This window comes from Bos taurus, chromosome 16 (genome assembly GCF_002263795.3).
Source record: "Bos taurus isolate L1 Dominette 01449 registration number 42190680 breed Hereford chromosome 16, ARS-UCD2.0, whole genome shotgun sequence".
Taxonomy (NCBI): Eukaryota; Metazoa; Chordata; class Mammalia; order Artiodactyla; family Bovidae; genus Bos; species Bos taurus.
In genome coordinates this window covers 19,321,318-19,336,108 of record NC_037343.1, presented here as the reverse complement: position 1 = coordinate 19,336,108, position 14,791 = coordinate 19,321,318, and the positions used below count along the sequence as shown (strand labels likewise).

General features: G+C 37.2%; 1 protein-coding gene across 1 annotated transcript in view; it reads left to right on the top strand.

The window, feature by feature from the left end:
* The window catches only part of USH2A (usherin), a 923,574-nt gene that overhangs the window by 479,798 nt on the left and 428,985 nt on the right, over positions 1–14,791 (top strand). The window contains exons 32-34 of the mRNA NM_001191425.2: positions 3,616–3,775; positions 5,139–5,310; positions 12,419–12,566. Coding sequence (NP_001178354.2) covers positions 3,616–3,775; positions 5,139–5,310; positions 12,419–12,566 — 480 coding nt within the window. The remainder of the gene's footprint in view (positions 1–3,615; positions 3,776–5,138; positions 5,311–12,418; positions 12,567–14,791) is intronic.

Genomic DNA, 14,791 nt, shown 5'->3' with positions numbered 1-14,791 from the left:
CTGTTCTATGTTTTCTGTGGCACTTTTCATACTTTATGTACAGATAGCCTTAAACCCTGGAGATGGCAATGGCACCCCACTCCAGTACTCTTGCCTGGAAAATCCCATGGAGGGAGGAGCCTGGTGGGCTGCAGTCCCTGTGGTTGCTAAGAGTTGGGCACGACTGAGCGACTTCACTTTCACTTTTCACTTTCATGCATTGGAGAAGGAAATGGCAACCCACTCCAGTATTTTTGCCTGGAGAATCCCAGGGATGGGGGAGCCTGGTGGGCTGCTGTCTATGGGGTCACACAGAGTCGAACACGACTGAAGCGACTTAGCAGCAGCAGCCTTAACCCTAGTCAACGTTCAATTTAAAGCCATGCTAAACTCCTAAAATGCAACAACTTTCTCATCCATAAATTTCTAATTGCTTGAAATAGTCTAGAAGTAAATCCCAGCTATGAGTGGAGGACTTGATAAGAGTTGGCATCTTCTACTTCAGGACTGGGTCACGAGCCATACTGGCTTTCTCTAGCAACGTGACCCTATTTGCTCACCTCCTCATCCTAGTCTCCCTCAGTTCTGACCATCATATACATGGATGCTTCCCAACCTATGGAGGAGCATATTTTGTCAGAGTGGAATCCAGGCACAGAGAGTAATCCTGGAACTAATACAGAAAGATACTCCCATTTGAGGCAGGTATTCTGAGTGAGTTTAGGAGTTCTATGATCAAGGTCACCCTCAAAGCATGTAGACTGTAGTGTAAAGAAGAATGGGGCCTTCTGTGATAAGAAGACACTTGATAAGGTGATACTATGATGATGCCTTCTGACCGTGCCAGCTCAGGATAATTAAGGACTACTTGGACATGCAAGTCTGTGCCAGCAAACACATACAAATATGTCTTGGGCTGCCATTGAATGCTACGACTTCTTAACCAATTGCAAAGTAGGTAACCAAATCCCTGCCTCAACAAGCTAGAATGTAAGAAAGCAAGAACTGCCCACCACAAAGCGTTCACTGGCAAAAGATCATCGTAGCATCCAGTCTGGTTTGCAGCTGACCAAGACACTTTGGTATGGCTAGGAGACATTCTCATTTAAATATTCCAAAGTCACTTGGAATCAGCCCCATGGAAAGCAGTTTCCTGCTGGGGTATGTTTTCAGAGAAAATAGTTGTATTCTCATATTCAAATATAACAGCTTTTTCCTAGTAGTACTTAACCCACCAGGGATTCCCTCTTTCCTCTAGGTTCTGTTTCCTCCTTGGTTTTGCTCCTGCAACTGGCTTTTAAGTCAAATCCCCAGCTTCCTTTTCTCAGAAATGTAAGGAATTCAGACAGATGGAAGGGATGAAAGGCTGCAGTCACTAAGCTCTTGAGAATCAGAAGGAAAAGATGACAAAAACAGGGAAATGAGAGATATAATATGTTAGCATATTACACATTGCATTGGGTTGGCCAAAATGTTCATTCAGGGTTTTCCTGAAGATATTATGAAAAACCTAAATGAACCTTTTGACCAACCCAATAGTTGGGTTGGACCTACTAGTAGGACATGTTTTTTTGCATGAAGTTTTCCCACAGTAAATAATAGTTACTCTCTGAGTAGCCTCCAAGGCCATTATTATCATGATTTTTAACTTTATAAGTTTCATAGAATGTTTTTCCAAATGAAAGTACCTCAGTTCTTTCTGACTTGTGCACACATAGTGTAGCTGTTCCTGCCATTTCTCAGAGGTCTCTGGCAAGGCCATGCTGTTTTAACACCAACTTCAAAGTATTCTTGTAATTTATCTTCTGATTCCACCCCTGCCCCCTGCCCCATTGCCTGTATTGCCTCCAACCTCAACTTGGTACCATCAAGGACCTGTAAGATAAAGTTATGAAGCAAACAAGTTTAATCAAAAGCATTATAAGTCTCTTCTTGGTAATCACCTTTTGTTCTAGAGTAGCTATTTTTAGTGTAAAAAAATTTTTTTTGCCTTTATTCTGATGACCTACATGTTTAACCAATTGATTATACTTTGCATGAAAATCAGTGTTCTCTTTCCAGTTTACTTTTGCTGTCAGTGCAATGCAAAATCTATTTCCCTGAATTAGGTTGCATTTCATTCATCTTTTATACATGAAATTGTAATGGTTCAAGGTTAATGATCTTTAAAGAAAATGTGTTGCGTACGTTGTAACTACCTTATTTCAAAAATATTCCTGAAAATAATGATTATTTCTAGCAGTATGAAAATGTGACATGTTTAAATCTTGGTAAAGTTGACTGAACTTTGCTTAGATTCAGTCAACAAAATGATTATTGAATACCTTTCTAAATAAAGTGTTTGGGATATTTCAGAATTGAATTAGTAAATTACAGATTTGCTTCTTTTAATGCAAGTGAATATAGTTTCTTTTAGAGAGACAGATGGGCTTCCCTGATAGCTCAGCTGGTAAAGAATCTGTCTGCAATGCAGGAGACCCTGGTTCTATTCCTGGGTCAGGAAGATCTGCTGGAGAAGGGATAGGCTGTCCACTCCAGTATTCTTGGGCTTCCCTTGGGTTCAGCTGGTAAAGAATCCACCTGCAATGAGGGAGACCTGGGTTTGATCCCTGGGTTGGGAAGATCCCTTGGAAAAGGGAACGGCCACCAACTCCAGTATTCTGGCCTGGAGAACTCCATGGACTGTATAGTTCATGTGGTCGCAAAGAGTCGGTCATGACTCAGCAACTTTCACTTTCAGAGAGCCAGATAGATATAAAGTACTAAAGAAGTTCAGAGGAGGGAGTACTGGATAGAGTACTAACCCAGTTCTCTTTATCATCTTTCATACCTAGCTCTACTATATCTAGATCATGTCATTAGTTAATTGTTTCTTCATTTATCCAAACATATATTCAGACCTACAGTGTACAGGCAATGTACTAGATATTGAGGATGTAAAATGAATATAGCACCATTGCTTCCTTTATAATGTTCAGTCTAATGGATCAGATAGTCATGGAAATAAATCATTACGACACAGTGTTGTGTTATGCCAAAAGTGTGTGCAAAACTCTGAGAGACAAAGGAGAGGATAATAGCTCCACCTTCTGCCAAGGGTCATAGCATAGTATGCTGGTGAAATCTTTAAAAAGAAAGTGGCATTTGCACCGAGGCTGGACAGTTTGAAGGTCAAATAACACGCAGTTGGTCGGGTGGATAGAAGAAGAAAAAATTCAACAAAAGGAATTACAAAAGCAAAGTCACTGTTATAAGCTATATATTTGCATTTCAAAAACCAGACCTGTTGTCTTCAAATATACTTTAAAAATAATTTAAGTGTCTCATTTATTTTTTAACAGAGCCCTTGAACTAACTCTAAACTCAGAAAATGATTTACCTGGTCACAGACAACCAAGAAAACAGTCAAATTGTTAAAAGGAAAAGTTAAACCAAGTTTGACTGACACTTGTCTATTTAAAAATAAGTATATTTAAAGGATAAAACAGCCTATATTTTATTGCTATTGATTTTTATGGCTATTGATGTTTATTTTAAGCTTTACTGTAACAGTTCTAAGATGTAAGAAAGTAGAGGATAAGTGAAATCTCCTGAATAAAAAGTATGATAGTAAATAAATTCTTGTTCCCCCCACAGATTTAGCAGCATTTACACCTCACCAATTTCTGCTCAGTGCTTGCACACATGTGGGATGTACAAACAGCTCCCTGGTCATACTGTCCACCGCACAGCTGCCACCAGAACACGTGGATCCCCCCATTCTGACTGTCCTGGATTCTAGAACTGTATACATTCAGTAAGTAGAAACATCGTCCCTATTACACACTGGTTCATGCAAGAATCCCAGTGAGTTCAATCAAGGGAAGCGTTTGTGACATAAAATTAATTTTATTGTGATTAAATGCACAGAAGTGATTAGTTCAGTGGTTCTGGGAATCTTTGATTATCACTTGCCAACTTAATTTCCATTTTGTCTTTATGCAATCAAGCTGAGCCACACATGTACATAGATTCTGTGCAAACTTCAAAAAGGAAAAAACTGACCACTTACATGACTGCCCTGGGCTTTTTTTTTTTTTTTTATGTGAGGCATTATTTGCAATAATTTGGAATAGCATAATTTATTTTTTCTTTTTGATTATAAAATAGGACTGTCTTGCTCCCCTGAAGTTGAAGTCAGAGAGATGCTTTCATATACTGGCATGTTCAGATAATTTTTGGTAATACCGATTATTATCCATTTCTTAATATGTGAGGTACAAGGTATATTGCAGTACTTAACTGAAGCTTAAAAGACCTCTGTTCCCACTAGTTAGTACTTGTTTACATTAATCACTCTTCATCTTGGTTTTCTCACCAGTTAAAGAGTTTGAATTGAAGATACTATGATGCTCATTCAAGCTGACAAACACTGGGACTCCATATCCCATTGTTCCAAGTGTAAACTCCCCTGTTGGCTTTCATTGTGTCCCAAGCTGAGCCCACTTTATATACCTTAAAAATTTCCCTCTACTCTAAGTATTTCTCAATTTACCAATTTCTGTCTGTTCCACAACTTGTGCTACACATTCCCCCTGACACTTTGTAGCCCTCATCTGGAATACCCTCTAGTTTCCCTTCTGCCTACCAATTCCAATCCACCAAGGATATGATTTTATGTATCCAGGTAGTGGGTCGCTTCATTCCAGGAATCTTAATTGACTCCTTACTTGAGCCTTTCCAATCTCAACTTTTCTTCAGTAGTTGCATACTGAAACTCTGTGTTAGATTGTTGCATCTTTCAAGACAACTGTGACATGAAAATTATACAGTTATCTCTCCCTCTCATTTCTCAGAAGTTCTCAGACATTCTCCTTCTCCCAATTGTTGTTCCACCGTCTGGGTTCAAAATCAAGCACTCGCTCCTATATTTTTGTATTACTAGCTAATTAAGGTGATAAATAACTAGAAAGCGGGCACTATGTCTTATTTGTGTACCATTCAGAGTAGACATCTAATAACTACTTGGTATTTTTTAAGTGAATTACTGTTGAGCTCTCAGTGTGTTTCTTTACAATGGCATAAATCCAAGCTTGTATGTGTCTTTTAAAAATCCTGCACATTTCAGATTTGACTTGAATGTATGATGATTATAATGCTATATTTTTTTTTATTCCCAGGTGGAAACAACCAAGAAAAGTAAATGGAATTCTGGAGCGCTATATGTTATATATTTCAAATCACACACATGATTTTACAGTTTGGGATGTCATCTATAACAGCACAGAACTTTTTCAGGATCACACTCTGCAGTACCTTTTACCTGGTAATAAATATCTCATCAAACTGGCAGTAAGTTCGCTTTATTTTTATCACTTTGTCTGTCCTCATCACTCTCCTTGCGGCTTCTCTTTAGTCTCATCTTCTCTCCATCTCTCACTTTAAAAAAAAACAAAAGTCTCTTGTATTGCTATTTACACTGAAAACTTGCTTCACGTGCAAAGTGAAAATATTGCTGATCTAATACCTACGTATTTATATTTTGTTATGCAAAATGATAGAATAACCATCTGAAACAGGAGATTTTTCCAAATCTAATTTGGGATTATCAGAAATTATTTCTTTTTTATTATTTGTAGAATGTCATAATTGTTGAGGGCTTTTCAGAAAATGCTTGGATTACTAGGGCTATTTCCTAATGGGGCTTGTATTCATTCAAAAAGCAATGCATGGTATGAACATGTAGGTCTTATATTTTTAAATTAAGATTTAAATGACCCTCAAATATTCTTGATTGTTATTATATTCTGGTTTATATTACATTTCTATCTCAAAATAACAGTCACTTAATAAAACCCTAGAATCAACATAGTTTAGACAGGCAATAGCATTTTTTTAATGCAAAATAGTACTTTTACACAAAGATCTTTTAAAAGACCTTGATATTACTGTGGAATTTATACTCAGTAGTTTCCTTTGTTTTTTTGATGAAATATAATCTTTTTTAAGTTTAATAGCATATCTGAAAATAACTGAATATAAACATGAGATTGTCCCTATTTGTTTTAAACATACTCTTCATTTTATAGCAATACCTATATAAGGATATTTGCTTTGATAAATGCCATAGAAAATATTCTGCTCTTGATTATGAATAAATTTACATTTATGTAGACACTGTGTATGCATTCATTTTACTTAACATGCTCTTGAATGCTCTAAATATTATACCACGAGAAAATAAACTACATTCAACTGTTGCTAACTGTCTGACCTGACACCACAAAACAAGGGCAATCAGACAATGTTAAAAATTCTTTTCAGAACTGTCTCCATGCGCCTAGGTGTTCAGCACACAGATAGGTTTCTGAATCAGCAATTTAATTTCTTAGCTTTTTCGCCCAAGATATAAGAAGTGTATTAACTTGATTTTCAAAAGCTAATACAGAAATCCACATCACTTCAAAACAGTGGTGATATCAAAATAAGAAAAGCCCCTGTTGCTTAGAAACAACCAAAATTAAACAGAAATTGTGTTACTCTTGGCTTTTATTAGAAGGAGGCCAAGAGTATGAAACACAGACAATTTTTAGGATATTTTGCACAGTAAATGAACCCACCTGAATCTCCTATGTTTTGTAAGTCTGTAATACCTTGAAAAATAAATACAATTAGATTGGGAGTCCACTTTCTTGAATATTAATTCAGATTTGCCACTAACTGAATGACCTGAAAAATTCACTTAATTGCACTGAGTCTTATGTTCTTCAAGCCTAAAATTAGGACTTTGAATTAAGTGATTTTTAATGTATCTTTGAGCCCTAAAATTCTATGATGCTACAAAGTTGACCCCAAATAATATTCTGTGAAGTCAAAGGAGACCTGTCAGCCACTGAATAATGTCGATGCAAGATGTCATAAAAATGCAAGAGTCTTTGCCCTAAGTCTTGTTAGGAAAGTAAATTTGCTCATATTATTTTTGATTTCACTGTGTTTTTAGGGCAGAATATACACTGACGTATTTTCAGAAAGTATTCAACTAAAAGGTTTTTTACTTTAATTCTGTTAACAGGTAAATTAAATGAACCAGAACATTTTAGGTTCATCTTGGTTAATTGAGAAACTCGTGTATATTTCACGCTTTCAACAGGATAACTGGCTTTCAAGGTCATTAGATTAATAGATGGAGATCAGGTTCTCAGCCAAGTGGAGCTGCCTTTGTAGATAATCTTAGCATATCGACTGAGGACTAGGAAACAAAACATACAGATACAAAACATTTAGGCAGGCATTAGAGAAAAATACATGCGGGCTCCATATGATTTACTCCAGACTGGAGCAGGTATGTTACTTCATGTGGTTTCCTGTAGTTTTCTCTGTTGTTGTTCAGTCGCTAAGATGTGTCTGAGTCTTTGTGACTCCATGGACCGCAGCACGCCAGGCTTCCCTGTCCTGCACTATCTCCTGGAGTTTGCTCAAGCTCGTATCCACTGAGTCGGTGATACTATCCAACCACTTCAACCTCTGTCACCCACTTTTGCCCTCATCCCTTTCCCAAGTTCTTTTCCAATGAGTTTCGCATCAGGTGGTCAAAGTATTGGAGCTTCAGCTTCGGCATCAGTCTTTCCAATGAATATTCAGAATTGAATTCCTTTAGGATTGAAAGTGAAAGTCACTCAGTCCTGTCTGATTGGTGTCTAACTCTTTGTGACCCCATGGACTATACAGTCCATGGAATTCTCCAGGCCAGAATACTAGAGTGGGTAGCCTTTCCCTTCTCCTGGGGATCTTCCCAACCCAGAGATCAAACCTAGGTCTCCCACATTGTGGGGGGGATTCTTTACCAGCTGATCCACAAGGAAAGCACTAGAATACTGGAGTGGGTAGCCTATTCCTTCTCCAGTGAATCTTCCTGACCCATGAATAGAACCAGGGTCTCCTGCATTGTAGGTGGATTCTTTACCAACCGAGCTATCAGGGAAGCCCTTCCTTTAAGATTGACTGGTTTTATCTCCTTGCTGTGCAAGGGACTCTCGAGTCTTCTCCAGCACCATATTTTGAAAGCATCAATTCTTTGGCATTTAGCCTTCTTTATGGTCCAACTCTCACATCTGTATATGACTTTTCCAAAGGTTTGGAAAAACCATAGCTTTGACTATATGGTCATTTTTCAGAAAAGTTAGGTCACGATTTAATATGTTCTCTAGGTTTGCCATAGCTTTCCTTCCAAGGAGCAAGCATCTTTTAATTTCATGGCTACAGTCACCACCCACAGTGATTTTGGAGCCCAGGAAAATAAAATCTGTCACTGTTTCCACTTTCCCCCACTTTGATTTGCCATGAAATGATGGGACAGGATGCCATGAGCTTAGGCTTTTTAATGTTATATTATAAAATCCAAAGGGGTAGAGACTGCATATTTCAAAATTTTGCCTGCAGAATTAAGCATAGTGTCTGGAAACGAAGTTCATGAATGATTCTTGAATGAATGAATGAACACTGAGAATATTTATTTCACAGAGAATCTGAGACCTGATATGAATCAAGTAACTTGCTGTAAAATGTCAGAGTTAGGGACTGCATGTTTCCAAATATATGCTCTTTGTCCTAGAAAAAATAGTATAATATTTTGCTGCATTTAACAAATGGTATTGCAAAGTGTCATAATTCCTAATAAAGATAGTAAGCCAGCAATTAAATAAGGAGGCTAGTAAGACAGGCAGGTATCAAGGTATATATGGTTTGATAATAGTCATATTACTGCTAGACATTTGCCTCTTGATTAAGTTTGTGTTCAATATATTTCCTGGACAGATTCTTAGAGATGATAAGCTTTAAATTTTCAAAAGATCATTTCTAGATAACATGGCCTTTTTCTTTTCCTTCATATGTTAAAATATGCTACACTCTTAACATCATCAGACCCTACTTACCTGAAAACAAACTGTTGTAAAAGAAAATGCTAGTTTTGGATGTTCTTAATATTCATAATTTCAAAAATAATTGATACACTTTTATTAGTTATGAATTTTATTGTACCAAAATTGAATCTCCTATTGGGACTGGATAGTCTTCATTGCAGGGTAGTAATATGACTTTTCAATTTTAAACAACATGGTTGTAACTGATAAAAGTGATAGGAGATGGGTGAAACACCTTATTTTAATACCTCAGAGGCTTTCAAAGACCTTGCCAATTCATAAAGACATCTTTGATCAAGTCCAAAATTTTGTTTAGTTGTTCCAAGCCAAAATTTTAATCAGCATTCAATTGCATTGAATGTTATGCTGATAGGCCAAATAAGATACTGATTGGTTCATTTTCATTTAGATAATATCAGCTAGATTAGACCAACCAAAGTCAACTTTAAGAATATTTATTTCTCTATGAAGGAACTAAGATACCCTACTTAACCTGGCCCTCAAAATGCATGCAAAAGGGATGTGGAGAAATAAAAGAACAAAATAAAATATTTTTCAGGTAATTCTGTTGTTTTAGCAGCCTCTTTGAAAATTCAAGTTCATTTACAAGAAAAATTCTCTCCAAATTCCTTGAATACTTAAGAGGCTTTTTTATCAAGTTGCTAGTTTATGGGTCTTTGATGACACAGCCCAACAAACAGTCCTTCCAAACCAGAGGACGTCCTCATTTATTCCAGAATTTTCTATCCCATAAAGTTCTCAAAACAAAGTAAGTTTTAATTCATAATTCTGTTTTAAATATCTCTCTCTCTCTCTCTCTCTCTATATATATATATATACAATGAAATGAAACATAGAACATACAGAATTTCTTTGGGAGAGTTGACAGGGGGAAATTCTCAGGCCACGAATAAGAAAAATTATAGTGACAAATAGACTATCAGAAATAAATCCCAGTGTGGGTTGAGTTTCAGAATAACATGCTGCAACATTTTTCCCCTCCTAAGGAAAAAAAAAAAAGAAAATCTAGGATCCAAGTGGATGGATTTATCTCTTTCTATGCACTGAAAAGGATGTTCCTTTGATGATTTTCCTTCAATAACTGTCTCACAATGCCTCTTTTTCTGCTATGTTTTCTGGTCAACTTTTAGCACACTGGAAATATTTTGTCTTAATTTTTCTGTTTTAATGTTCAGGTAGTTTCTTCTTGGGCAAACAGTGACATGTCCTAGAGTTTTAAATCACAAGCTCAATTGACTTCTCTTTATTTGCAAAGATTCTGTTCTCAGGAGGAGTATGGTTTACTTCTTACATAGGTATGCACATCCCACAGCTGAGCATTAGAAGAAACCACAGAGGTTAATTAGGTCCCCAATCTTAATGCAGTTTCATGCCCAGGCCACAGTTTAGCTCCTCTGAAACTTGCTTATGCTGAGAAATTATACTCAAGACATGGGTTCCTGTTGTCTTCTTACAATAAGTGAAATTGATCTCCATGTCTACTGACCATTTACTGTCACTAACACTTTTAGTGAAGAATTTGAAACTATTTGCAGCACTACTCTTGCCTGGAAAATCCCATGGATGGAGGAGCCTGGTAAGCTGCAGTCCATGGGGTCACGAAGAGTCGGACACTTACTGAGCGAATTTACTTTCACTTTTCACTTTCATGTATTAGAGAAGGAAATGGCAACCCACTCCAGTGTTCTTGCCTGGAGAATCCCAGGGACCAGGGAGCCTGGTGGGCTGCTGTCTATGGGGTCGCACAGAGTTGGACACGACTGAAGCGACTTAGCAGCAGCAGTAGCAGCACTTTTAAGTAGTATATTTCAATATAAGAAAATACCTTCAAAAATCAATCAGCTTTCTCTTGTCTTTAGGAAAAAATACCAACTGCTTTAAGTATCAAAATTTTATCCCTTCAATATCTAACTGAATAGCAAGCTCCAAGCCCAGTGTTTCATTTTTTAATATTAGTCATAGCTACCTGCAATGAAAATGAATAACTACCTGCTTTATACTTTGTCTTAGGATTTTGCTTCATTTTCTTACTGCTCTTGATAAAATTTCATGCTTTTTGAAAGATTTTTATGTTTGTTTTTGTAATTACAGTTGTGACTTTAAAGGTACTGGAGAAAACTTTAGTTTTCAAATAGCTGTTATGTATAGACATAATGGCTAAATTTACTAGCAGATAGAGGCTGGAAAAACTCTGTGTTCTGGAGAAAGGCTTATCCAATAAGTTATGTAGGGATGATATTTTCCTAATAGACTGAATCATTTATTTGGAATTATTGACAGTTTACAATGAAAATGCACACAGAAGTTTCTGAATATCTTAACATCCATTATTCCATTTCTAGCATTACTGTACCTCCTTCATTAGGGAATTGAGGGGTTCTGTGATCAGTTTAAGTTTTTTAGCCATGTGATGAAGCTCAGTTCTCTGACACATCAGTTAATGACTTCACCCTTTAAGCCACTAAATGGTCATTCAACAACTGCTTCATTGCAAATTTATGAGAAATACTGTTTTATTTGCTTTCACATTGTGTCGTACTTTAAACGTATTGTTCACACTACTGGGGCTTCCCCTGAGTGTTCTTTGGAAGGACTGATGCTAAAGCTGAAACTCCAGTACTTTGCCCACCTCATGCGAAGAGTTGACTCACTGGAAAAGACTGATGCTGGGAGGGATTGGGGGCAGGAGGAGAAGGGGACGACAGAGGATGAGATGGCTGGATGGCATCACTGACTTGATGGACGTGAGTCTGAGTGAAATCTGGGAGTTGGTGATGGACAGGGAGGCCTGGCATGCTGCAATTCATGGGGTCGCAAAGAGTCGGACATGACTGAGCAACTGAACTGAACTGAGCTGAAGCAGCAACTAGTGGTAAAGAATCTGCCTACCAATGCAGGAGATATAAGAGATGTGGGTTAAATCCCTGGGTCAGGAAGATGCCCTGGAGGAGGAAATGGCAACCCACTCCAGTATTCTTGACAGGAGAATCTTGACAGGACAGAGGAGCCTGGCAGGCTGCAGCCCATGGGGTTGCAAAGAGTTGAACACAACCGAGCATCTGAGCACTTCACATATTTTCTGTGTATCCTTTCTTTTTCAGGGGGGTGGAGAGAGTAGAAATCATGTGTTTTATCTTGAAGTAGCATTCATTCTCTAGTATTTTTTCATGGGTATGTATTTGTTTGAGTCATTCTAGGAAGTTTTCTGAGGATAATTTCATCATGACTATTCATTTGGTCAATATATGCCCCATCTCTAGATTCTAACTTGGAATATAAGTCATACATTCTTACCCTCTGGGTTATTACTTAGTTTTTGGAGGTAGCTATCTCATGTCCTAAAAAGCAAATTAATAAAATGCTACACCTCAGCATTGAAACAAATTTATTTGGGGGTAGGGGACAGACAGCATTATTTCCAAGGGTCTGAAACTCTTACAATGAACTCTGTCTCTTCAATGCCCATCTCAACTCCGGGGCCCCAGAGTGATATGTGCTTTTTTCTCCTCTCTGTCCAGGCTTGCACGGGGGGCGGGTGCACAGTGAGTAAGGCCAGCCAGGCCCTGACTGAGGAGAGGACCCCCGAAGGCGTGCCAGCTCCCAGAGTGAACCCAGACTCCTCTCACTCCTTTAACATCTCCTGGACTGAGCCTGAGCATCCGAATGGTAAGTGAACTCTTTTAGCCTCAAGTTAAAAAGATGATTAGCAAAGGTAAATTAATATTCTAAATGGCAGCTTATATGTGGTGCTTAATTTTTAATGATCATTTTAGCACATAAAATACCTGAGATAGTATCATTGTCTGTAGTTGGAAGATTGTGGTTTTTAGGCTCACACGCAGGTTTTGGTGGCTCAAAAGTGCTCCCTTTTGATAGTTCTTATGTACTGCATCTTATGGTTTCCTATGTTCCAGGAGAGGTGAAGAGAACAAACCAGGATTCCCAAAGAACGCCCTTGTGAGAGTGACATTATATTTTCAATGACTTTCTGTTTTTGACAGTCATTACTTCTTTCTTGGAGAAGTAGGGAGATAGAAAGTTCATGCACATATTGTATTTCAAAATGCTCTTGCTTTAATAAGTTTATCTTAAAAGAGACCACTTGGAACTCTGTATTTTTAATATGTTATTTATAAATATTTCAGCATGAGGTTTCTGAACAATGCATACATTAAGTATATATACATTTATTCTTGTTTGACTTGAAATGGATTGTATATATTTCTAAGTGATATATATCTGCCTTTGCATAGTTTAGAGAATTAGATCAGCCAGTTAAAGTGTGCTAAAATAAAATCTTATTTAAAGAATTTATAATAACTTGGGATAGAAATTGCTTTATTAATTTGTTGGAAATGTCTTTAATTTACAGCCAGCATAGTGTCATTTTTCCACACTGGTCAAGCTTACATAACGTCAAATTTTGCTCCTCTTTAAGACAAATATCAAAAAGACTTTTAATATCATAGAAACTGTTTTAAGTAACTCATTACTGAAAATTTAAATGGCTTCTTTTAGCGTATCCAGAAAGAAAGAAAAAGAATTACAATTGTATTAGTTTGTCTTATGTTTACTATGATATTAATTATTCCAGTCATCTCATTTTAATTAAACTTTTGGCAAATGCACGAGATATATTTGAGGTAATGGAGAGCTCTAATAATTAGAGTGAGTGATTATCTCTACTCTTGAAGTTATCCCTGTACTATTACAAATTTCCTAATGAAAAAAAAAATGAGTATCTGTTTGATACTTAAACAGTTAATCTTATCATGCTGTGTGCCCCAAAATTCCAGTCCATAGATGGCAATGAAGATGTTAATGATATACCCCAACTGGATTGCTCTTAAATGCTATTGTATGATTTGTATAGTATTAATAGACACTTCCTTTCATCCTAATCTGTGGTTGCAACTATCATTGAACCTAGAATCCTAGGTTGACTAGAGAATACTTTCTACATTTCAAAGAATTTTTGTGTATTATGTTTTATATATTTACAAGCAACTTTATAATATATTCATTGAACAATAAGAATTTGTGAGATTTAGAAGAATGCTGCTAACATGTTTGCTCATTCTAAGGTCTTTTGTTTAATCACATCAGAGTTTTCAGAGCTTTTATTGTGGGGTAATGGTTAGATATTTTTTAGTAACAGTTTTCACTAAAAAAAAATTTATTCCCTCCACTGCTTATCTCCCCACTCTCCTCAAATTTTCCAGTGTTTTATTCCAATTGTCCATTGTCTAGAGAAAGATAATCTGATGGTTAGAGGACATCTTGTCACTTCATCAGTTTTCAAAGCTCCTACATGTCCCCCTAAACCCCCAAAGAATAAAATCCAGATCCTTTAGTCAGACATTCAGATCACCCCCAACTTGCAGCTCAGCCTGCATTGGTGCAGCCTTGAAGCATGCTTTCCACTTTAGCTGCCTGGGATACTTACAGCTTGGTGTAGGGTTGAAACGCTTTAGTATGGTGTCAAATAGGCCTAGATTCAGATGTTATCTCTGATGAGAAATAACTGGGTAACTTTAGAAAATTTACTAAATTCATGAAGCCCAGTTTCCTTGGATTATAAAATTGGAGTTAACAATCCCAACCATCTCTCCATCTTTATCTGGAGAAATCTAACTCAGTCCTTGGGGCTAAATATAGGCCTCCTATTTTATGAAATCACTCCACCCTTTCTTGAATGTAAATCAAGCTTCCCATCTTCACTTGACCATATAACCTCTTCCCTTGCCTTCATCATGACACACACCTCATTCAGCCTTGGATCGAATTTATCTGAGTACATGTCCAGCACACATACTGGATGATGTGTGTGCTGTGTGCTCACTCAGTCGTGTCTGACTCTTTCCAACCCATATGGACTGTAGCCTGCCAGG